The 25,816-nt window shown below is 42.2% G+C and overlaps 1 protein-coding gene across 3 annotated transcripts in view; it reads right to left on the bottom strand.

Annotated features, from left to right (window-relative positions):
- The window catches only part of CDKAL1 (CDK5 regulatory subunit associated protein 1 like 1), a 419,489-nt gene that overhangs the window by 215,418 nt on the left and 178,255 nt on the right, over nt 1-25,816 (bottom strand). For 2 of the 3 annotated variants that reach the window (XM_053245521.1, XM_053245520.1), the window contains exon 8: nt 5,829-5,932. The exons of the other annotated variant lie outside the window; for it this stretch is intronic. In XM_053245521.1, the coding sequence (XP_053101496.1) occupies nt 5,829-5,932 (104 nt within the window). The remainder of the gene's footprint in view (nt 1-5,828; nt 5,933-25,816) is intronic. 3 annotated transcript variants of the gene reach the window in all.

The following is a 25,816-nucleotide window of genomic DNA, read 5'->3' as shown; positions in this document are numbered from 1 at the left end:
TTTAAATGGGTGCTCATAGCAAATGTAATGTGTAGAGTCTTGAAGGATTTTCTCAATGATACTTATAATCTAACACAGGTGGGGTAGGAGCAAATTTTGATCACATGTCAGAGGACATGTGGAAATTATATTTTTAGACTGAATTAACATGGTAATATAAGTTAACATCTTCATTTAAAAATAAGATATGGATTTACATGCTTGTATTTGTGCTATATAGCAGTCTTCATAGCAGACTACATAAATAATACTTAAAGGATTTTAAATACAACTCTTTTTTTCTTGAAGAGACATTAGGAAACTTTACAGGGGATCATGAAAAAAAAACCCAAAACAAAACAAACCCTTAATTCTTCATGCTGTCCTGCACAGCTTTAAGAAATGACAGACTGGTACCAAAATATTTATCTTGGCCTTAAGTATTTCTACATTAGCAGAGTCAGCAGCCAAGACTTGAACATTCTTAGTACACAAAGGCAGCAACAAAGCAAATTTTAAGGCAACTCTCTTAATAGAAGAAATTCCTGTTCACTCTAATAGCTTAGATCTTTTGGGACCAAAAATATGACAAGGAAGGGGCTAGGGAGAGGGAGAAAATGTTTCGTTATCTATTTTTACTGAGATGTGTACTAAAAGGAAGCCACCCAAGTTAACAGAAACAATACTTGAAATTCAGGTTCAGCAGAAGTATTAGGCAAATATATACGTTTAAAAGCCTTCTGCATAAATGGTAACTAGAGACAAGGTTATCTTAGGTTGTGTTTACACATTATATTTTTCACCACTTCCAACCACATCTCTCCCCCAAGTCTGGTGAAAACACCAGCTTTCTCTGAAGATTGATACTGGAGCCATGCAGAAGATGGACAAACATTTGCTGTTTTATTTTCGGGGCTCTTCCTTGCTGATCCTTTGGAGAAAAAAACCCATACCAATTCCAGAATGGCACCACAAAGTCATTGGATCCAGTCAATGGATCCACAAAGGTTCAGCATCAGGATCCCAAAGATGGAGCGAAACAAGGTCCAGTAAACCTTTTAGATATGATGAAGGTAGAAAAAGGGGCTCATTTGGACAAGTATTCCAAGACACACCAAGTAACTGTGATCCCTACAGCTGTAGGGAAGTTAGTTCAAATCAGTTAGGTGGTTCACAAGTTAGCCCACTTGCACCTCAAACATTTATGCATCTGCCATTTTGAATTGGGGTGGATGACATCACAAACTACACCGTTGACGTGTCCCTATGTGTCCCTACAATTGTACCCAATTTGGTTCATATTTGGATTCAAGCACTGCAAAGTTGATACCACTACCATGAGTAATGTAACCATGAGGAACAAGGCATTAGGGCTATAGGGGAAGCGGGGTTAGGTTTCAGGGTGGAGGGGAAAATCCAAAACATGGACAAAAATGACACAGAATGGCAAAAACAATAACAAAAACCCCGTACTGTGGTGTGCTCTGTGGATACCCCACGTGCCAAGGAATGTACCCCCAATGGATGAAATGTCTCAAAAAACCACAAAAAGTCATTTTTTGTGAAGAAACGAAACACAAAATGGCTCCTGTAGACAAAATGATGGCGGAAGTGACCTCCAGAGTTACTTCCGGCCCTCTAGGAACCGTGTATACATGGGTTTTAACCCTATCATATCAGCAGATACTGGAATTGGGTGTCTATTAGACACCCCACGGATATGCGGAACCGTGAATAGCAGTTCCGCAAATAACAAAGTTCTCTAATACAGGGTTTCTTAACCTTGGGCCCCCAGATGTTGTTGGATTACAACTCCCAGAATCCCCAGACATGGCCTTTGTGGCTGGAGATTCTGGGAGTTGTAGTCCATTAACATCTGGGGGCCCAAGGTTAAGAAACCCTGCTCTAATATAAGGGTGTAATTCTCAATAGAGCAACATGTTGCTTTTTAGCACCTCACCTGAATTTTTGCCATTTGCAAGTACTATGGTAAAATTTTGAATTTAGGCCTCAGAAGAATATAGGGTGGATTGTACCCCATTTGAAGGGTGGGGGGGACATAAAATAACTCAAAATCAGAATGAGAAAGTACATTAATAATATCCTTGGTACTATTTACTCCCCAAATTGTTTGTAGAAAATTTGGTCTACTACAAATATAGAAAAGATATCATGTGTTCAGCCTCCTTAAAAAAAAACCACCACACATTAAAGGGACAGCTTCTGATCCGGGAATCTATAGACATAAAGTGTGATTGCATTATTAAAACAGCATTTTATGGGGTTTCTCTGACCCCTGGCACTCTAAATGAACCTACTTTCAGTTTCCCATGCAATGCAAAAGGGGCTGACAATACCCCAATATCCATGTTAATATAACTTGCAATTTTAAATAGTATTACAAGGGGGTGATGGATGAAACACCACAGGACACTTAACCTCATTAAAGTAGAGCCTGACCTGGAACTTGGAGCTGCAGAACACTGAAAACAAAGTTGTATTCTTTTTTTCATTCTCCATCGGGTAAGTTCCTCCTGGTTTTTTCCCATGGTTAAGAATACTCTCTGTGAAAGTATTCTTCATATAAAGTCCTTTAAAATGAATTCTATATTCATGTTTTAGGTGCCATTATTTAGGTGCCTTCAAAATTGCTATTGAAGATTTTTCTTTTTCGCCAGGCCTTTGCCCTGTAGTTCATTTTTTTGTTTTTTGGTAGTTTAGTTCTTTTAATAATTTTTAATTATTAATGTAATGTAATTTTTAATGTTGCCTGTTGTTGTACACCGCCCAGAGTCTTCGGAGTGGGCAGTATATTAAATGTCAATAAATAAATAAATAAATAAATAAATAAATAAATAAATAAATAAAATCTATGCTTTATGTTCTATATATGCTGTACTAGCTTCTATAGAAGTAAACAAGTATTTTAGTATACACTTTTTCTCTCAAAGTCTCATCTTTAATATTGTCATTACAATACCCTGGTGAAAAAGAACTCACATAGTGTTGTATTCTCTAAAATAGTAGCCTTTGCACATTCTGAGGTTTCCTGACATAGCTTCAGACTAATCTAAATACTGTAAGTGTGGAATGTAGTCTGATAAGAGGCAATGTGGGACATTGGTATTCCTATCATAGAATCATAGAACATTAGAGTTGGAAGGGACCTTGGAAGTCTTCTAGTCCAACCCCCTGCTCCGGACAGGAAACTGCTATAGCATCCCTGACAGATGGCTGTCCACTTGCTGTCTGAAAACCTTCAGTGAAGGAGAGCCCACTGCCACACGAGGTTGTCTGTACCACCGCCAGACGGCTCTTACAGTTAGGAAATTTTTCCTAATGCCAAGCCTAAACCGGCTTTCTTGTAATGTCGACCCATTAGTTCTGGTCTTCTTCTCAGAAGCAACAGAGAACAAGTCTGCTTCTACTTCTATACGACAGCCCTCCAGATATTTGAAGATGGTTATAATATCTCCCCTTAATCCTCTCTTATCAAGGCTAAACATATCCAGCTCTTTCAGCTGTTCCTCATAGCACTTGGTTTCCAGACCCCGACTATCGTGGTTGCCCTCCTCTGAACCCATTCCAGTTTATTCATGTCCTTCTTAACACGTGGGGCCCATAACTGGATACAGTATTCCAAGTGAAGTCTAGCCATTGCAGAATGGAGTGGAATGGTCACTTCTTGTGATCTGGACAGTATGCTTCTGTTAATGTAGTCTAGTATTGCATCCACTTTTTAAGAAGCTGGCTCATGTTCAACCTGCTGCCCACTAAGACATCTAGGTCCCTTTCACATGTACTGTTCCTAAGTCTGTTCTCTTCTGCCAAAGGGAGTGATTTCTGCCAAATGCATTAACCCCTTTGTTTCAAAACAAAAGATGATTGTGTTGATAATGTAATGATTATAAAGTAAGCATATCAAATACCGGTAAAATACTTTTCGTTTAGTCTAGAGAAATATTTTGTTCCCTCTGAATCTCCTCCTCTCATATCTGAAATGTGGCTTTGTGAAAATGAATGAGACAACCATGGGGCATCACAGCACACAAATGGCTTGCTCTGCAGAGCAGCCTCCACTCAGTTGTGTTACGAAGTGGCTACCATACCACAGACTATATATGTCAACTGGATCTTAAGCATATTAAGAAAGCACAACATTATTATTTAATAAAGGCACTACAAGTTTTAGAAAACCCTACAGCAAATAAATAAACTAGATCACAAGTAAATACTTGCACTAGCCAAGTACAAACAGGCTCTGACTTTGTTGACCTTCCTTCCATTATGTCTAAAAACATGTCACTTAAAGTCTTAGGGGACTCTAACAAAAGACAGTGAAACAATGCCATGATATACAAATTGTTTAATGCTGAGCCAGTTTTTTTTTTTTAAAGGGCAGCAAAAAGAGCCCCAAACTGAAGGGAATGCTATATGCAAAAATAACAAACATTAAACAATGGTTAAAAAAAATTAAAAGGCAGAATTTCAAAGCAAGAGGATAAAGGGTTAGATATAACAAATCCTACATTGTCATCAGGAAGTTTTCGATATAAGAACTCTATGGGAATGAAACCTGAAACCTTGCCTCTTTTCCACTGAAGGAAATGGCAGAACCCACACAGCAAAAGACATTATTGAGAATATAGAAATTTAACCTTACTTCATATTAAACATTCCAAGTCTCTGAGAGGCTACAGCTGGACACTATCACTTCCTGCACACAGTTCTGCCAACATGCTTAATCTATTTGACTGATACATACAAGTCATGCTACCTGCATGCTTCAACAGAAGGCTACACTGGACCACAATTTCCAGCATTTCCAGAGCAGGAACATGAATGGCTAAGTGTTACACTGACAACTATCGCATTCCGAATCTTGCCTCTAGCATGATGAGAGACAACCGAAGAATAAGAACTTAATGTGCAGCATTTCAGTGCACCTAATAATTCTTATTTCCACTTTGACTAGCAATGTACAATCTGCTGTAGCTTTGTTCTCCCATTAGATCACCCTCCCTTAATGGCTTTAACTGATCTACTCTGATGTCAACTTGTGCCTGGGAATGCAGAGGTTTAACATTTCTTCTGGCTGCTCTTGAAGCTGCCCTGATGTCATTTAGGGGCTGGGCAAATTACAACCATGTTACTGAGTGCTAAGAGAAATTGTTCTAAAAGAAAGTATTAGTCATTTATAGCATAAAGAGATTTGAGTTTTATGTTCCATAAGCAACTTCTAATTAACATACATAACTACACACCTTGCTGCTGTATCATAGCTGAACTGTTTCAGATTCCTTCAATTAATCCCACCTAAAAAAGCATCTTTTGAAGTGATGACATAGACTTGTGGATTGCATGGTAAGATTCCTATCAATTTGCAAACACTGATCTTATTTGGCTACAGCATCAAGGAAAGACCATATATGAATGGTTTTTTAAAGCCCTGTATATAATGCGACATATCAAAGTTAATAGTTTGTATAGATTTATACCATATTTTAGTTCCTTGGTAACTCTCAGGTAAATGTAATATACTTCTGGCAACATGAGCAATTGCTAAAACTAAAGTATGATATCTGAAATTGCCACACCAAATGTGTACTTGTTCAGATCTCCCTTTCTATTGTAGAACACAAGAAAGAGGTTATTAATCAGAAAAACCTCTAAAGAAAAGATGGCTAGTGTTTCAAACAAGTCCATACATAGAAATATCAAGTAAGGATTGGTGCATAATGCATTCATAACAATATACAACCCAAGCACATTTCCATAACCATCAAGTGCATCACACAGACAATACATAAAATCAGTTTATGGAATTAAAACATACATAAACACGGTACCTTGAAAAGACTGCTTGGCTCTGTCTACCAGTTCTTCAACAGGATAACTTGCCAGGTCCCCTCTGGCATGTTTAGTTTTGCAGTAGGTGCACGCATTGAGACACCTGAGGGGGGAAGTACATATAATATCTTTGTAAAAGCCTTAAAGACCCATCTCTTTGGCCTTGCTTTTAATGGTATCTAGCTTCAATATTAATTTTAATCTGGTTTAATTTTTTATTTTATTTTAATGTAAACCAGCCTGAGCCATTTTGGGAAGGGCAGTATATATATAAATAAAATTAAAAGCATACAGAATAGTATGGCAGAAAACAACCCTTCAAAATGCATTAATATGCCACTGTTGGTGTTGTGATGCTACTGCTGCTTAGCAATTATACACCAGTTTTAAATGTTAGAAGAGCTTCATGTACATGATCTTGTAATCATTAATTAACAATCCTGCAAGGCAGATCAATACTGGTATCCCCATATTAAAGATAGGGGGATGGCTTAGCAATGACCTAAGGTTACCCTGTGAGTCATGGCAGAGACAAAAATCAAACAGGGGACTTCCTAGTTCTTAGCCCAGTTTCTTTGTCACTACACTATACCAGTTCATGTTGTGTGTGTGTGTGTGTGTGTGTGTGTGTGTATGTTTGTGTGTGCCATCGTTTCGACTCCAGGTGCCCACAGAGCACCATGGTTTTCTTTTGGTAGAATACAGGAGGCGTTTATCATGGCCTTCTCCCACGCTGTCTGAGATGATGCCTTTCAGCATCTTCCTATATTGCTGCTACCCGATACAGTGCCAGCGGGGATACAAACCGGCAACCTTCTGCTTGTTAGTCAAGCATTTCCCCGCTGCGCCACTTAAGGTGACTCTGTTCATGTTGTAGGGTCCATTTAAAAGCCCAATTTGAAAACGCTTACACCAAAGTAAATCTCCTAAAAACATTTGCTTGAATCATTTTTCTCTTCAATATGTTAGGGAGACAATCAACACACTGAAACCCAAGCTTTATAGCAGTATGATGAAAACAAATTTTTGCCAGTACAGCAAGAATAGAAAGCTATCTGTTTGAAGCAGACAACAAGATCTAAAAATCAGATCTTAGATTTTACGCTAGAGGAGGGTGCTGCCAATCTCTACAATGACACCCAGCTCTACCTATCTTTTAAATCAGCAGACACTAGGGAGGCTGTGGATGCTCTGAACCAGGACTTGAAAGCTGTTCTGGACTGGATGGGGGCAAACAAGCTGAAACTCAATACAGATAAGACGGAAGTGCTCTGTGTTGGTAGAACTGATCATCCGAGTAAGGAGGGAAATCTGATCTTGGATGGGGTCATGGTCTCTCTCAAAGACAAAGTCCGCAGCTTGGGGGTGCTTCTGGACTCAACACTGTCATTGGAGGCACAGGTGGAGGCGGTGTGCAGAAGCACCTTTTACCAATGACGAGTGGTACGCCAGCTGCGACCCTATTTAGAGAAGTCGGACCTGACCTCAGTCACTCATGCATTGGTAACATCCAGATTGGACTACTGCAATGAGTTCTATGTGGGGCTGCCCTTGAAGACAGTTTGGAAACTTCAGCTGGTTCAGAACGCTGCTGCAAGGATGCTCGTGGGTACAAGTCACTTCATGAGTATTACACCCATCCTGTGACAGTTTCATTGGCTACCGGTCTGCTTCCAGGGTAGATTCATGGTGCTAACTAGTATTGACCTTTAAAGCCCTACATGGCTTGGGGCCGGGGTACCTGTCGGACTGCATTCGCCCATATGGATCTGCCAGGGCCCTCTGCTCATCATCTTAGGCCCTGCTCATGACCCTGCCACTAACAGAGATCTGGTTGGTGGGGACTAGAGACAGGGCCTTTTTGGTTTTGGCCCCTCAGCTTTGGAACGCCCTCCCTAAAGAGTTTCGCCATGCTCCCTCCCTCAGTGTTTTAAAAAAAACATCTTTAAAAATAACCTTTTAAAGGAAGCTTTTTAATGCTCCATTCTTGTTTTGTTATATCTGGTAGGTTCTTTAGCTTTTTATAATTTTCAGTTTTAATTTGAACCTAATAATGGTTTTTAAGCTGATCTTAAAATTTTTTAGTTAATTTTATTACTTTTATTGTATCTGAGTCTATCTGATTATTGTGAGCCGCCCCGAGCAGTAGTGCACTGGAGGGGTGGGGTATAAATATTTTAAATAATAATAATAATACTACAATCAATCTAGTCCTTTCAATAGCAGCAATTTTGAGGGAAACTAGTACAGAACCAAAATGAACATTTTCAATCTAAATATATATGAAGTCTATTTTAGCCTCTTACCATACCAAAGGCATCACAAGCCAGCTAATGGTGCAGCGGGGAAATGACTTCAGACTAGCAAACCAGAGGTTGCTGGTTTGAATCCCCGCTGGTATGTTTCCAAGACTATGGGAAACATCTATATCGGGAAGCAGTGATATAGGAAGATGCTGAAAGGCATCATCTCATACTGCGCGGGAGATGGCAATGGTAAACCCCTCTCCTGTATTCTACCAAAGAAAACCTCATGGCTCTGTGGTCACCAGGAGTTGACACCGAGTCAACGGCACAACTTTACCTATACTGTAGTGCTTAGTGAAATATATATGTTAATGCCAGTGGAATACCAACAATGTTACAACTGTGGCTTTAAAGTTTAAGTATCCAGTAAAACATGTCACTGTATTTCACTGTATGTGGTCACCAGGAGTCAACACCGACTCGACAGCACACTTTACCAAAGGCATCAGAGATGACATCTTTTGCTAAGTGTCACATAAGAAAAGAAAAGGTGGGGGGGGGGGCGTGAATCTCGTAATAAAATTCAAAAGAAACACCATCAGTAAAACCAAACATTTTATGATATAATCTTCTACTACTACAGTACTTAAAATGTTCTTAAATAACAGTCTAACCTTATTTCTTGTTTCAAAAGAGTAAAATTCCATTGTCTGCAAGAGCATCTTGAGTTTCTGATCCTTCTCTTCTAAGTGTGAAACTTTACCATTATTACATACTTTCCTTGGCTATCCCTTCAATAGATAAAATCTCTCTTTTCTGTTTAGAAGCAGTTTGAATGTTGCAGTTACTAATATATTAGCAAGCAAACTCTATTTTCCTTGTTTATGTCATATTTATAGTAGAATTAAATTGGTGTTCTTGTCCTGCTGTCATTTCAATACTTCTAATGTACAAGGGGTTAATGGAACATAATGGTAAACTCAATGTGTAGGACATTTTGTTGTTACTTTCCAAGCAATTCCTTTTGTTGTTAATAAAGAGCACACACTGAAAATATTGCAACAGTTTCTGGGTATATTATACAACTAAATCCATAGGAACCAACCTGTCATGCAATCAAGTACACAATAGTCTATTACTGACAAACACATTTGACTTTTGACATTTTTATAGTCAAGTTCAGTCAAGAGATGTATTGCCTCTCAAAGACGATTCATGCAATATTTGTCAGCGTTGAAATCTTCAGTAATCTTTTTGCAACTCAACCATTTTTCTGCTTAAGGAATACACTTAATACAGACAGACACTAGGGCAAAAATAAGACAAAACACTGTTTTGCATTCAGATAGATAGATGGATATGTTTTTTTTTTAATGGATATGCTTTATTTTGACTAGCATAAATGCTGGTCAAAAAAAAAAAATCCCTATACAATCTTTAAAAACCTGGTTAATTTCCCCCCATTGATTATTTGGCTTTTAATAAAGTTATAACTCAAACCTCAACAGACATGTCTTTCTAAGAATCTGAATATAAAAATCAAATAAATAATAAATAAATAAATATGATACAGGGTGAATAATTTTTAAAAGGATCACAACATATAGTAAGAAACAAAACATTCAAGTAAATTAGACATCCAATGGCTGCTTCACTCTTGCCACTGAATGCTATCCTGAAAGGGAAGGTTTTACAGCACTTATTTGGCAGGTTCAGACTTTGATACCTAGAGAAACCATTTGTGAGGTTGAAGTTGAAAAAATGCCAATATGTTAGGCCCAAGGTATTACGGTCAAAACCAACACCTTGAATTTTGCCGGAAAAACAGTAGGGAACCAATGTACTGCCACTCTGAGAACCTCCCCAGCAAGGAGGCAGACCACTGCTTTCTATACTAATTGAAGCATGTGAACAGTCATCAAAGGCAGTCCAATGTAGAATGATTACAGTAGTTGAGCTTTGAGGTTTATGAAGGCATGATTTAAACTGCCTTTTAAAACAAGCTTTTCAAGTGATAGTTGCTGCTGTGGGTGTCTAAATAGAGATGTTCCCCCAGAGCACTGTTGTACTAATATGTAAAATTGCGCAAGAGCCATTATTTCTGATGATCGCGGTAACAAGCAATTGCAGTTGCACAATTTTATGTACCGTATTTGTGCATAAAACACTGTGGGTGTTGTTTTAGATGTCTGCAGTAGCATGGGTGATTGAGAGCTGCCTGCATTACTCTGCGTGAAATGTTAGCCACTGTATATGAGAAAGGTGCACTGAAAACTGAAAATTCTACTTTACAGGGTTTTTTTGATGCCAGCTTACCCTATTACGGAATATTCATTCTGTGGGATTCACCAATTCAAATTTGTGTGATGCTAGGTAGAATTAAAATAATTCTATGCTGCAGAAGTTCACCACAAAATCTAGAACTGCATTATTTTTTCAAAGATATCCAACAAAGTATAGCACAATTCATGTAGCAATAATGAAATCTTCATATTCACACTACAATGAAGAATATTTGTTTAACGCTTTTCAGCTAAAGTTCTCAAAGAATTTTACACAGAAAATAAATAATACATAAATAAGATGGTTCCCTGATCCAAAAGGTAACATAAGGCAGACACCAACAACAGCCCTGGAGGAATGCTGTGCTGAGTTTGGATAGGGATAGGTTTCCCTCATATGCAAACAATATTGCCTCATATTCAGGAATTGTAAACCTGCTAAAAATGTAAGTCTGTAAATGTATCTTTGGATTTAGAAAAGCTACTAAAGACATGCTCATAGAAGAAGATTGTCAATTTGTATGGACTGCAGAGGAAAGTGTCCCCCAAAGAACATGTTTAGAGCAAGAGAAAGAATCTAAAGAAATGGTTGACTCATAATAAAGTGAAGTTTACACATAGCCATGTTTTCTAATACTTCTTTACTTAAGTTTTAAAACGAGCTAAATCTGAAGTGATATGCCTCACAGTTGGAAAGCAGAACAACTATGACAGGACAGGGAAAAAGACTTCCCCAAAGTATGGCTCTCATCTGGAGAAGAGAATGAAAACAGACAGTCATAGAGACATTAAAAAAGATAAAGTGCTTTTCAGAGAAGGGTAATCAAAGAGCTCAGTTTTTATAAGCCAACTGCAGTCCTCAGAGTACATTTAGATGCCCACTTTATCCATCTCTGCTTGTAGAAACCAACGCTATGCAACAGATAAAGAAAGAAATTGGTTCATTTCTAATCCAACTGGAAGTAATGTGCAATTACACAACTGAATTTTAGTCAGGGTATGGGGACTAATGCTTCACTTACTGCTGTGGGCTTAAGCAAGTCATGCGATAGACAGCACCCCTGAGCATTACTGTATTCCTTATACTGCAGAAGAAATGCACCCCTGCTGGTTCAAAGAGAATAAACCATCACGTCAAGGGCCTCAGAAAGACTGTACCCTACTCCTAGGAACACCACCACAGCAAGACCAGCCTAAGCTTGCCTGGAAGACCAGTCATTGGCCCCAAAATCAGCAGAAAACTCTAACTGTGGTCTCAGCACCCAGCTTGGGCCCCAAATGGAGTAAATGCCTTCTACTGTAGTAGCAGCAGCTTTCTCTCCCCTCCTAGACAGGACATAGTAAAAGTACCAATAGGAGGGAGGGAAAGACAAAACCCCAGTGCAGTTTCAGAATCAGCAGAGCTGGCAATCAACTGGGAAGGCACAGTCTAATCTGGACATTTGCTATTAGTCAGTCTAGAGCATATGCACTGCATATACTGTACATATTTCACATAACTTTTAACTAGGAATGGTAAGGGATTTTTATATCTAATATGCTATCAACAAGATAGCTATAATATGCTATCAACAAGGTGTAGTGGCTAGAGTGCTGGACTAGGACCGGGGAGACCTGAGTTCAAATCCCCATTCAGCCATGATATTAGCTGGGTGACTCTGGGCCAGTCACTTCTCTCTCAGCCTAACCTACTTCACAGGGTTGTTGTGAGGAGAAACCTAAGTATGTAGTACACCGCCCTGGGCTCCTTGGAGGAAGAGCGGGATATAAAATGTGTGTGTGTGTTACAGATCTCAATGGCTTATTTTAAGGCAGAATCTCTTGAAATTTGAAAAACAAAGATCATTGGTCAAGGCTCAAGAGCACCTTATTTATTTATTTATCTATTATTTATTAGATTAGATTTATATACTACTCTTCCATAAATGGCTCAGGGCGGTTTATGGTGAACATTGTTTCATTAAGTTTTAATAGTAAGAAAGTCTTAAGGTTTTGACCTAGGCTCTAGAACAGAGGTTCTCAACCTTGGGTCCCCAGATGTTGCTGGACTTCAACTCCCATAATCCCCAACCAAAGGCCACTGGGGCTGGGGATTATGGGAGTTGAAGTCCAACAACATCTGGGGACCCAAGGCTGAGAATCCCTGCTCTAGAACATGATTCGAAACTAGTTGATAAGAGGAATTCAAAGGAGGCCATATGAACATCTCTGAGGATCTCCTCCTTGCTCCAGAAGTTGAAGGGGGAAAGGTAATTAAGGAGAGTGTGGGGGGTGTTTGAGTGAGTGAGTGAGTGAGAGTGAGTGAGAGAGTGAGAGAGAGAGAGAGAGAGAGAGAGAGAGAGAGAGAGAGAGAGAGAGAACTGCTGACAGTGTCTGACATTGAGAATTTTAAAAAGTGTGCATTAGGAGAGTCTGCAGGGATGTGCCGGGAGTAAGGATGTGCACGAACCAATTTTTAAGCACTGGTTTGAAACTGAACTGGTTTGGCACCGCAGAGAGGGGAGCAGGAGCTTTAAGAAAAAGGAGAACAGTTCCTTACCTGCTCTCCACCGCCACATGCAGCTTCCTGCTGGGGCAGTGCTCGGATCAAGTACCCATGCGCAGTGCCAGCACACACATGGCATCTGCATGTTGGTACTTGGGCCGAGCACCTCCCCTCCCCACCAAACCTTGTCCAAACTGGTTTGGCGCTGAAGCAGTGCTCGAACCTTGGTTCATGAACATCACTAGTTGGGAGCCCACACACAACTTCCCCCAATCCTCCTGCACATGGTGCTCTTGCACCAGGGGGCTAATACTTCTGAGCGCTGCTCATGCTCCAGAAGTGCTCTCTAATATCAAAAGCACATTGCTGGCTCTCAGTGGTCACAATGAATCTTGGAGACAGAAACAGTTAGAAAGTAGGATTTTTTTTATACTCAGGCAAATGAAACATTTTAGAAACTTAGGACTTGTGCTGTATCACAATGACCACAAATATTTCCTTTTTGCATGATTAGTAGTAGACAGAAATGTAGTCAAGCTGGAAAAATAGTTGGGTCCTGGAGAAGAGGCACCAGCCCTTTTATCGCAAGACCCAGAGCAAGGATGTCACTTACATCATTGCTCGAGTGGCTGGTGTCTCCCCTTGAATTTCTTCATAGACGGGCCTTTGGGGACAAGGAACCATCTCTTCTATGTGAACCACTTTGAGAACATTTTTGTTGAAAGGCGGTAAATAGTAGTCACCACTTGCCACATTTCACACCATCTCCTCTGCCCTGTAGTGCTTGCCTTGCACAACCGTACAGCTTAAACGAGTAATTAGATCATGTATTAGTAATTAGAGCACATATAGAGGGGCCATTCAGATAAAGGGATGTGCTGGGAGGGCACCAGGATGTTTGCAGAGGACATCCCAAGAATGTTTGTGCATTCTTGGCATATCCCCTTGCTAAATTGCATGGCAAGGTATCGTCCAAACTGGCACACAGTTTATCTTTACATTATTTATTTATTTGTTGTTGTTGTTGTTGTTGTGCCTAATCACTACCATAAACCATTGCCATGGGCTGGTGAATTCCAGTTCCCACATAGCCATGTTTTCCTCCCATCTCACTGTTATTGCATACATGTAACATTTGCTAACATCTACACATTAGCATGGCCCAGCTTTCTTGCTTGGTACAGATGCAAACTCTCACACCTTGCTGGTATCAAGCAAAACCCTCACAGTATGTTCTTGTTTGTTTTCCTGAAACTGTGCTTATGTTAGCAAAGAGGGACTGGATTTTTATTTATACTTGTACTTTTAAGATATGTGCTAAAAATCTTTGTGCTAAACCTTGCTCGGGGCATTGTAAGTAGCAAGATCTCATTTATGATTATAAATATTTATGTACCAATATAGAATACATATATACAAACAAGTTCTCAATGAGGCTTAAACAGAAAAAAGGAATAAGATGGTTCCCTGTCCCAACTATCTTTTTTTCTTTTTTTCTTTTTAGAAGTTATTTCTATGTAAACAGCTTTGAGGACTTTTTTGTTGAAAAGCGGTAAATAAATGATAGTACTAAATAGTAATAATAAATAAATACCATATCTTCATGCATAATCCCCACTCACAGCAACTGCCCGCACCTCAGAAAGAGCTTTGTAAAAAGGAAATTTGAAAGGCCACACCCAGCGGCTTTCCACGGGGATTCAGGGGGGCTGCTGGGGGCCATGCTGCTGGCTGGCACGGGACCTCCTCCCCCTCCTGCTGAGGGCAAGGCTCCTCAGAAGAGCCCGGGCAGCAGCAGGGGCACCCTTTCAGCATAAGGAGCACCCTTATGGTAAATAAAAGGGACCAATCAGAATCTAAAAACAAACACAAGGTAGATACCAGCAACAGCCACTGGAGGGACACTGGGCTGGGGGTGGATGGGTACATTTCTAAATAAGAGAGTGCAAATACTTGCAGGGGTTGTCCAGTTGTTCTCCTAACAGCCCTGTGAGATAGGTTAGGCTTGTCTGAGAGAGAGAGATGGTTGCCTCACAGTTCACCAAAACTCTACTTTAGATTGGTTGTTAAACACCACCACAAAGGCAGAAGCGGGGAGAAAAGATGTTGCCAGGCAAGATGAAATATAAGTAGTATGCAAGATGCAATAAGTTAGTTGAGCTGTTTTGCAGATACTGGGGTTATTAGAAGACTAGATCAGGAACTTTATTCAGCAAACAATATAATGGCGGGGGGCGGGGTGGTATATGAATTAAACTTCACAAATTTAGCTTTATTTTAGGAAATAAAGGAAAAATCCAAGCCTTTGAATTCCAGGAGGATGAAGTGCATATGTAGCGGGTGCGGGGGAGTTATGGCTAGTTATGGGGCAGCTTAGGACAAGTGAAATAAAGTGTAATTAGAGTGCTGGTTTGGATACACTCTCAAGCTGGGCTATATATAATTTGGATCTTATTGGCAACTGCATCATTAGCGGGTGGCCCATGGGGCTCAAGCCCCCAATGAATGGCTTTGAGTCCTGAATCTCATGAGCCACCTCCTCCTTGAACAGGGGGGTGGACAGTTGCCTCTGCTGCTGCTCCTGCAGCAAAAAATCACTTCTTGTTCAAAAGAGAAGCTCAACCCCCCGCCCCATTGCATTTGTCTCATCCAGTTTCCCTTTCAGCAGGAGTCAGACATAATTATTCTTGAGGGGCCATGACTGAGTTTAATTATTGAAAGGGTGGCTGTGGACCCAGCTCCCAGATCTTTTGAGTACCTAGTGATGCCCTTGCTTAATATAGGATTATATCTTAAAGGATCACTTGTGGAGTTCTGTTCACACAATGAGGCACTACCACCCCCTCCTCCCAAATGTTGCCCCATGGCCCCTCCCCACAAAATCAATTCTTGCAAGTCAAGGGGCCCTCCAAAATAATGTAGAATAGGGCTTAGGCAACTTTAGTATTGGAGAAATCAGAGGGAGGAGAAGCACCTTGTGAGGATGGAAGTGCCTTACAACTTGTGCAAGGCACCTTTGGATACAACCCATAGCTTCCTACCAGTCCCTGACTATTTCCTGAACATTCCTCTTTTGTCCATTCAACTAAAATGAAGGAAGCCATAAGCTCTCCTGACACACATATATTGCACAATTTTCTTCAGAAAGTCACATCTGCACCAAAGTAACATATTTGGCCTTTTATGTTCAGGAGTAGTTTTAGCAGCCCTTTAAAACTGGCAAGGCAAAGAAAACAGTTAAAAGCTTCTGTGTAGTGAGCAATACACTTAGTAAACCAAGGAGCCCTGCAAGATTAACAGCCCCTGAACCAGTCAAATAGAAAACTTAGCTGAAACGTAGACTGCTGCCTGCGATAAGAGCTATTGTTTTCATTTCCTCAATGGCTTCTGGGAGAGCGCTTTTTAGAGTGTTTAAATCTCACAGGAAACATTAGGTTACAGTTAATTCAGTAACATATAACAGGTTCTTGGGATAAAAGGTATTGTTTTAGGACTGGTCAAAACATCCGGAAGAAGGGGGTTAAGAGTTCTGTGTGAGTGGGGCAGAAGCTAGCAAGCTTAATTTAGACAGTCAGAGATGGCTATCAGTCTTGCTTCCAAAAAACGGAGGAGGGGAAGGGGGGGGGGATTCTGTAGCCTCTGTGGGAACACAGTTTTTGAACGATGCTGACAGAATAATGGTAAAAAGTCATTTTTAAAAATGCAACAGCAAGTCTTCCAAAACTAGCTATCCATAGTGGTTATGCAAATATGTCCCCCCTATCTCTAATGTTTCTACTAACTGCATCATGTCCTCAAATGGCAGCAATGGTGAAAAATAATGTGTATGGTGGGGGCGGGGGCGATGACTCAAGCACACATCAGTGCTATTAATATTACACACTGTAAATCAAGTCAAGCAAAACACAAGCAGCTGCCAGAACCTTGTTTTCTCACAAGATAATCTAAACTAGTAATAACTAACTACTCCCAGAAAATCTTGAAAATAGCTTAGTAGGGGAAAGCCATTGCTATGTATTCCAGAAGCAGCCCAGAAGGAAGAGGAACTCAGCTAGTATCTGAATAAATATTGTATTCTTGAAAGAGCATGCACAGCTCTTTTAAGCTATGAAAGGTCCACAAAAAGCAAACTCATCCTTAAATTGAGAAAATTGCAATATAATCTAACAAACTTACTCAATTATACTGTTTTTTTTCATGAGGGCTCAGAAGCAGGTTTCCTTATCTAATTTATACTCAAGTACTTTATGAGATTGGGTGCATTTGCCACAATTTCACATATAGAGGCTTAGGATCACTCAGCCAGTCCATGGTTGAGTTAAGGTTTGACTACAGGCCCAAATTCAACAATAATTTTAACTGAATTAGCTCTCAAAATCTAATTTGAAACAAAATTTATCTTATTAGTTTAGATCATTAGCCTTTCAGACCTGGGATCCACTCATAACATCAGCCGGAAACATGAGACCACTGTTCCCTCTAAGACATGCACATACAAGTTTTTGGATGTCTGCTCAGTTCAATTTATATCCCGCTCAGTTTGAATCAGGAAGGTCCCACTCTGAATATATGTGCGCACATACTGCCTTGATACTGCCACCCGGAACAAAACTCATTCCACACAGAGAGGAAAAAATTAGAGGGACCACTGCATGAGACCCACTTTTAATTTCTTTCTGTAAAGAGCTTTTGTCCTTCTCTTCTTCCTTTTCCCAATTCTCTTATCATTTCCACATCCTTCTCTTAAAAATCCTTTTTAAACCCCCCAAAAGACAATAGTGGCATCACTAGAGTAAACCATCTTAGGTCAGTGTGACCAGTGGTTTAGAGACATGTCTGCCTTTATCATGTACGACCACCAAATATCTCAATCTATATATATCTTCTATATTGTTAATTCCTGTAGACAGACCAGGGGGATGTGTGGGGATGTGGCAAGCCACGCCCCCGCTGAAGCACCTGATTGGGCAATGGGGATTCCATATGCAGATAGGGAGAAGGAGCCTGGGAGAGATGATTGGGCAGTGGGGATTCCATATGCAGATAGGGAGGAGGAGCCTGTGATGGTTAAGGTCAGTTGGAATGCAACTGCTACTGGTTGGAGGATGTTTTGTCAGCAGCCTGAGGGGAATGAGCGGCCATGGCAGCAAGGAAGGGCCCAGTCAACCACTGCTGGTTTGGGGCTACCAAGGCCATTGTCAAGAGGAAGGCAGAGAGGCAGGTAAGGGATGGGCCCGGGCTTGTCAGCGGCCTGAGGGGAACAAGCAGCCATGGTGGTGGCAGCAGCGAGGAATGGCCCTGTCAACCACTGCTGCTGCTTCTGTGGGGAGGTCTCTGGGGCTGCAGCTTGGCCAATAGGTGGCAGCAACGCTGCAGCCATGACCAAGAGAGGTGAGGGGGATGGAAGCAATGGGATGGAGGAGGAGGAGGAGCAGGAGTGCAGCTCAGGTGGGGAGATCTCTGAGGTGAGGGGGACTGTGGCAGGGGCTGAGGGGAGCAATCAAGTACTAACACACAGATGCTCTAGAGTGTGCAAGTGTTCCAGCATTGAAGCAGAGAGAAATAATGGCGGCAGCCAGGAGGCAGAGGGCCGGCGGGCAAAGCCCTGCTGGCCGGAAGAGGTGGGCAGATGTTGGGCAAAGCCTCGCTGGCCAGGAGGAGGAGGTGGCAGGTTGGCCTGGTCCTGGCCCGCCCGGGTGATGCGGCGGCGGCAGGCCCTGGCCTGGCCACATAGAGGAAGTAGCGGCAGGCCAGCCTAGCCTGGCTGGTATGATGACCTGGCCTGGGGGGACGGTGGGGGTGGGGTAGCAGCCAATTGGCCAGCTAGAAAGCCAGGCATGCCGACGTGGGACAGGGACAGCTGAGCCCAAGTAGAGGTGCAGATGCTCTGCGCCTGGGCTGGTGTGTGTGTGTGTGTGTGTGTGTGTGTGTGTGTGTATGCCTTAGGACATATGTTGCACTCCCATGGTATGTGGCACATCTCACGAGAATTGTGTGAGAGTTGTCTAGAGGAGAGAGAAGGCACAGAGTAGGGCTGAGCGGCAGACGGAGGGGCAGCTGCTGCTGAGGAGGAGGGAGGGCTGAGGAGGTGGCGGAGCTGCAGCAACAAGGAAGAAAGAAGAAGAGACATTGAGCAGCAACATCCATCGCTCTGCTGAGTCTCCTCGCGAGGAGGACAGCCAGGGCAGAAGAGCACACTGAGGGCCATCCATGCAGGCTGGAAGGGGAACCCTGGCTTATCCGTTCTCCTCATGACAAGACTCAGCAGGGTGATGGAGGCTGGCCCTCGGTGCGCTCTCCTGTCCAAATCGGCCATTCTCCTCACGATGAAACTTGGCAGGGCTACGCGACCGAGGCAATTGGTAGGAGCTGACCTTGGCTGCCACAATGCCACTTTCCCTAGGAAGGGGGGGAGAGGCTGGGGGAGAGCAAGAGAGTGAGTTGTGGGGGGGGGAGTAGGGAAAGTTTTTCCTTCTCCTCTGCCATCTTGGATGGCATAGGGCAGCTTAAGGAGAGGGGAGGGGGAAAGCAGGGCAGGGAGACAGATTGTCTGGGGAGGGGTGAGAGATGGAGAACTAGGGACGCAGATGTTCTTCGCAGGGCCAGCTAGTATTCAAATATTTTTGCAAAATTATTAGCGCATCGCCTATTTCCAAAAGTGCCTTTTCCATGATTTTATAATAGCCCTTTTAGAAATTAAAAAGTCCTACAAATTGCAGGAATGGTCTTACGTACAGCCTGGAAGCGGGATCGCTTACTGAATAGGCAATCAACTTTGACTGCTCCATATTCCCATGTTATGTCTAGTTGCTTTACTTTAATTGTTATCCATTGGCATCAAACTGAGATATGAACCCAAAGCTTGAAGTGGGTTTCATATCTCAGTTTATTTCAAGCACTTTGCTTTGAATAAACCAATAGAGGTCAGTTCAGAAGTCACAACTGATCTTGGTTTCTTTCTAAGCACAGTTGGAAGTAGAAATCTTCCAACTCATCAGAAGGCAGAAGAGGAGGGAGTGCACACTTCTGAAGCTCTGAGTTATCATGTTTGTAACCAAGATTTAACTCTGGTTCTGTGTGATGTCTGAACCAGCCCACTGATAAAAAGTCTAAATGTCTGGAAACAACTTGGCTTGATCTGGACTTGCTCTTTTAAACCTCTGATGTCTGCAACCATTCCAGGTTATCTGCTGCCACATCTGACAGAAATCATGGCTTACATGCACTTTTTAAAAGAATATAAAGGTTTTATTTTGGTCACACATACACAGTCTAACCAAGCTTTCATCAAATTGTCAGGTTTAAGCCATTAATATTAAGTTCAGCATGAAGCACTTCCCCCCTTTATGAAGCAGTAACTCCTGGCAATAGCAAGGATAAGATAAGGCTCTACACAATATATTAGAAAATAAATCAAGAAGTATACAAATTAGTGCATAAAAATCAGAATGGTAAGCAAAGAAGGGCTTTACCTTCTAGTCAACCATCGAAAGAAAACAGAATACTTCCAAGACCCAGGGATTTTGAGAATAAGAGTAGACAGGAAAACAGATATAGGCTGAACAAAAAGTTGTGATAAAGGGAGAAGGGAAAAAGAATAGGTAAGATTGCTCAAGATCAGTGTTTCTCAACCACCGGTCCGTGGACCGGTGCCGGTCTACAAGGTGTTGGGTACCAGTCCGTGAGGCATCACTAAGAAAAATCAACCCCCCCCCCAAAAAAAACCAATTTTGGGCCGGCAGGAGCTCTCCAGAGTTCATTTCCAGGCAGCCCTTGTTGCTTAATAACGTTCATTTCGCTTCCTCAAAATAAACCTTATCCAGCAGTAAGAGCTGCCTAGAAATGAGCAGTCTGAAATTGTTTTCTGAGGGGTGCCTGGGGGGTGGATGTTGGGGGCGAGCAGGGCGACCCCCTTACTAACTGCTGGTCTGGGAAACTGTGCATTAATAATGTACCAGTCCATAACTCCAAAAATGTAAGGAGCTGAAATTCAGCAAATGAAGTTTTTCTGATCACCATATCAATTTGCTAAGAAAAGCTTCATTTATTTTCACATTAAAGACATATGAGCCTTCCCCCAAAAAGTTGTTAATCCTACTTGTGATAGAAACAATATGAATTTCACATACATCTTTGACTAAAGGTGCAATCTTTACATTGACTAGTTTTGCATGTTGACTTGATACTCACAACTGTTTTGACAACAACCATGCTATTGGGGGGTACAACACCCCCATCAATATTAACTTCTGTTGGAAGCTTTTAAATGTCCAATAATGGAAGTTACTAATGAAAGTTATTGGACTGAGGAGGTGTATGCGCCTTCCCCCCAAAAGTTGTTAATCCTACTTGTGATAGAAACAATATGAATTTCACATACATCTTTGACTAAAGGTGCAATCTCCCTTCTATCTTGGAACTTTGGCTTTTGACTCTAAGCAAGACTGAGAGTACCTATTTGTAGGGACAAGCGTTTGGTGCCAGGAGACGTTTCGCCTCCCTTTGAATAAGACAGCAAAATCATGCTGAATAACAACCACTCCACCATGTCTTCCTCCAGTCTTCCTCCTGATCCTGGATTAGGAGATGCTTAATTTTCTCTTTTGTTCCCCCAATTTCCCCACCTGTAGGAAGACTCTTCTCTGTTTTGTTCTTCCAATTTTCTAACCTTTGCAGGTGCAGCCCCTGCTTGGAAGCCTTAGAAAGAAATCCATACAAAGAGTAATTACTCTTAGACATCATGCGTGTGAGACTTTTGATGTGGGAGCTTGGCAGCAAGACCTATCTTCTACTGCCCAGAAACTTGTCTTCCTGAGTGTTCGCTGTGTGCTTAAACCCCTTAAGCTCAATTCATTGAACCGCTGAGTCCCTATCTGTAAGTTGGAACACTTACAGTGTTCTGTGGAGTCCAGAATTGTTGAACTCAAAACACTATGCCCAACTGATCTTTGTGAGGGCTTGCTGTGGGGAGTTGCTGAACATTTTGGAACTAAGAATCCTTTGGTCAATCTCTGTGTGGGTTTGCTAGGGGCCAACCCCTGTACTCTATTGCCTGGGAGCCCCTGAACTTCAAAACTGAATAATTGAATTTTGAAAAGGAACTACTGAAGCTGGGCCATCGGCTATGTAGGCCTGCTATGGCTTAACCCCTAAATCCAGTGGGGCTTTTCCAGGTGGTGCGGGACCTCCTGAAATCTGGCCCCGGGCAAGATCTATGACTACTCTTGGTAGCATGCTGTGTCACATTTGCACAGCAATTTGAGGGTAAAGTTGCTCACATTCATCATGAGCTGGACTCTACAGTTGATGCTGTGTCATTGGGAAAGGTGTCCAAAGTATCACCTGGTCCAATTTTGCTGCAGGAGTTTCAATTATTTTGCTGGCAAAGTTTCAAAAATTTTGCTGGAGGAGTTTCAATTATTTTGCTGGCAAAGTTTCAAAAATTTTGCTGGAGGAGTTTCAATTCACATCCCTGAGGATGTAGACAAGGGACCGGGTCTCATGATCAGTGAGACCTGGTTTTGTCTGGTGAGCGGGAAGAGCGGGCTAAGCCCGCTCTCCCCGCTCACGAACGGGAAGGGAGCCCTGGGCGGCCGGATCAGCTGCCCACACGATGGCCAGCTCCAAGACGGAGCCGGCAGGGGTGGGGGGGACGGGGCCCACACGACCCCTGCAAGCCCCAGTATGCCCCGCGCAAGCGTGCAGGGCATACTGGGGGGACCCCTGAGCTGGGAGGCTGCTTTTAAGCCTCCCGGGTGAGGGTCTACTCATGAGTAGGCGCATTGCGAAGGCTCACTGCGGCTACTCACAATTGCAAAAAGCAGGTTTGCAGGAGCGCTCGCTCCACAAACCTGCTTTTTGCCAGGGGTTCTCGAGCGGGTTAGCCGCTCCAGAACCACCAGGCTCGGCTGCGAGCCCAGTGGTTCTAACAGCCAACAAAAATCGGGCTAGCCTCTGCTAGCCCAATTTTTGTTGGTCGTGAGAAAGCCCCAAGGTGTTTAGCTGAGTTCAGCCAACATGTATGCTTGATCCTTGCACTTTGTGGCTTATTAAATCTAGTAAGGAGGGAATCTTTAGCTGGGCCCAGCAGGTTCTAAATGTCTCATTGAGAGAGGGAGTGGTCCCAGCTCCACTGAAGGAAGCTATTATTCAATCACTTCCAAAGAAACCCAATCTGGAACCAGAGGATGTAAACTATAGGCCTGTGGCCAATATTCCCTTCCTAGGCAAGGTGCTTGAGCATGTAAGTAGCTGACCAACTCCAGACATTCTTGGAGAAAACAGATTATCTAGATCAATTTCAATCAGGCTTCAGGCCCAGCTTTGGAACAGAAACTGCTTTGGTCGACCTGTGCAGAGTCCCCCCTGTGCAGAGAGAGAGAGAGACAGGGGAAGTGCAACCCTGTTAATTCTCCAGGATCTCTCAGTGGCTTTTGATACCATTGACCATGATATCCTTTTGGATAGGCTGTCTGAGCTGGATGTGGGAGGCAGTGTTGGGAGGTGGTTCTACTCTTACCTTGAGGCCCATTTCCAAAAAGTGGTGCTGGGGATTACTGCTCAACCCCTTGGTGGTTATGCTTTGGGGTTCCACAGGGTTCCATTCTTTCCCCTATGCTGTTAACATCTACACGAAGCCTCTGGGAGAGGTCATCCAGAGATTTGGCCTGAGGTGTTATCAGTATGCGGATGACACTCAGTTGTATTTCCCTTTTTTCATCAGACGCAGGTGAGGCGGTGACTGTCCTGAATCAGTGCCTGGGAGCAGTAATGTACTGGATGAGGGTGAACAAGGGTGAACAAGTTGAGACTCGATCCAGACAAGACTGAAGTACTGTTAGTCAATGGTTCCTCTGCCCAGGTGAATGATGTTCAGCCTGTTCTAGATGGGGTGCACTTGCCCTGAAGGACCAGGTTCACAGTCTGGGGGTGCTCATCGATCCAGCACTGTCGCTAGAGGCTCAAGTGACCTCTGTGGCTCGGAGTGCCTTTTATCAGCTTTGGCTGATATGCCAACTGCGACCTTACCTGCAAAGAGATAGCTTGGCCACAGTTACTCACGCTCTGGTAACCTCTCGGTTAGATTACTGCAATGCAAGTACATGGGGCTGCCTTTGAAAACAGACTGGAAATTGCAGCTGGTACAAAATACAGCTGCAAGATTATTAACTGAGACTGGACATTTTGATCATATTACACTAGCGCTTCGTCAGCTGCATTGGCTCCCAGTATGTTTCCGTGCGCAATTCAAATGTTGGTTTTAACCTTTAAAGCCCTAAATGGATTGGGACTGGGTTACCTGAGAGAGTGCCTTGCCCCATATGTCTCGACTCGGACCTTAAGGCTTCTTTGGAGGCCCTGCTCCGAGTGCCCTGCCAAACAAGGTGAGGTAGGTGACTACTAGGGAGAAGACCTTTTCAGTGGTTGCACCCAGTTTATGGAATAGCTCCCCAGTGAGGCTGGCCTGGCTTCATCACTTTGTTCTTCTAGATAGATGCCAGGTAAAGACCTTTTTGTTTGATCAGGCCTTTTACATTTTGATTCTTAAATTAGATTTTTAAAACTTCTTCTTTTTTAGTTTTCAGTTGTTTTGTATTGTATTTTTTTTCCTGGTGTGTTGTGATTTTATGTGTTTTTATTTGATATTTCAATGTTGTGTTGTGAGCTGCCCAGAGAACAATTTGTTATGGGGCAGCTAACAAATAAAGTAATAAAGTTGTTTATCTTTATCATCATCATCATCGATTCTGATCTGTATAGGTCACTCCAGTGCATTGCATAGTTGTGGTTAATTGCCTGAGTGGCCAGTTCTTATAACTCTCCCATCTGCCTTAGATGTAATATTCTGGCCACGCTTACTTTCTTGATGGCAAGTGAGTGGGCGGGCTGCTGAGTCCTGTTCTTTCTGCCCTTTCCAACTTATATATGATAGGAGATGAGGGGGAAAATATTTTTTGCAGCTTGTTCTTGCCTACTAAACTTTTGTGCAAAAGTCATGCAGTAGGTTGAAGCTACTTTCATTTTCTAACACTTTAAATCAACTTTTTAAAAGCAGAATATTGTGAACCATACATGTGTTTTCCATGGCATAAGTCACTCAATAACTTAGTAACTCAATAACTCAGTGAGTCTTGCATGTAAGTAGAGCTTTTTAAATTTGATTTTTTAAGTTTTTAAATTAAATTAAGTTTTTAAATTGTTTTTGTACTTATTTTTTGTTGTGTTGTGATGTGATGCATTTTATGTGTTTTTATTGGATGCTGTAATGTTGTGCTGTGAGCCGCTCAGAGAACAATTTGTTATGGGGTGGCTTACAAAGATGATGATGATGATGATGATGATGATGATGATTTTATTTTTAGTATTATATCTTACTGCCTTGGAAAACCCAGTGCTCCCCTTTGCTAGGAGTGGGCATGTGGAGTACCATAATACTTTGAACTTGGTGTCAAGCCAGCACCTTTCTGTCTTTCCTTGCAAGCCACTGGCAGAATCTCTGTGGCTAGATCCCTTCAATCTTCCCTTATCAGAGCCATGCCCTTGTCTTTTTCCATCAAACAGCAGAATAAAAGACATGTATAAAGCTTCTTTTTACTCACTCTCTCTCCTCTTCCCCCCTCCTTTTCCTGTCCATACTCCAATGTTCACGGACAACTAGGCTAAGCAAGCTCCACCCCCTCCCCCTCCCTCCCTGTATTCACTCCCTGTGCAACCAAGATTGCACTGAGCTTGCCAAATACCATATTTCCACAATGTGCCTCTACCATGTATAAAAATAAATTTTATTTTCAAAGCCTTGCCTCTGAGTCAATTTCCTCCTTTTGGGTACCCTAAGTTTGTCTTTCTTCTGCCTGGACTGTGATCCACTTGTTACGTATGCTTGCAGATTTGGCACTGCATAGTGTAAACAGGCATAGTGTACCTGCATAGTGTAAACAGGCATGAGCAAGCGTGGTAACAGAAGTCACCAAGTA

Source organism: Hemicordylus capensis, chromosome 4 (genome assembly GCF_027244095.1).
Source record: "Hemicordylus capensis ecotype Gifberg chromosome 4, rHemCap1.1.pri, whole genome shotgun sequence".
Classification (NCBI taxonomy): domain Eukaryota; kingdom Metazoa; phylum Chordata; class Lepidosauria; order Squamata; family Cordylidae; genus Hemicordylus; species Hemicordylus capensis.
The sequence above is the reverse complement of the archived record's forward strand: the minus strand, read 5'-3'. Positions and strand labels throughout refer to the sequence as shown.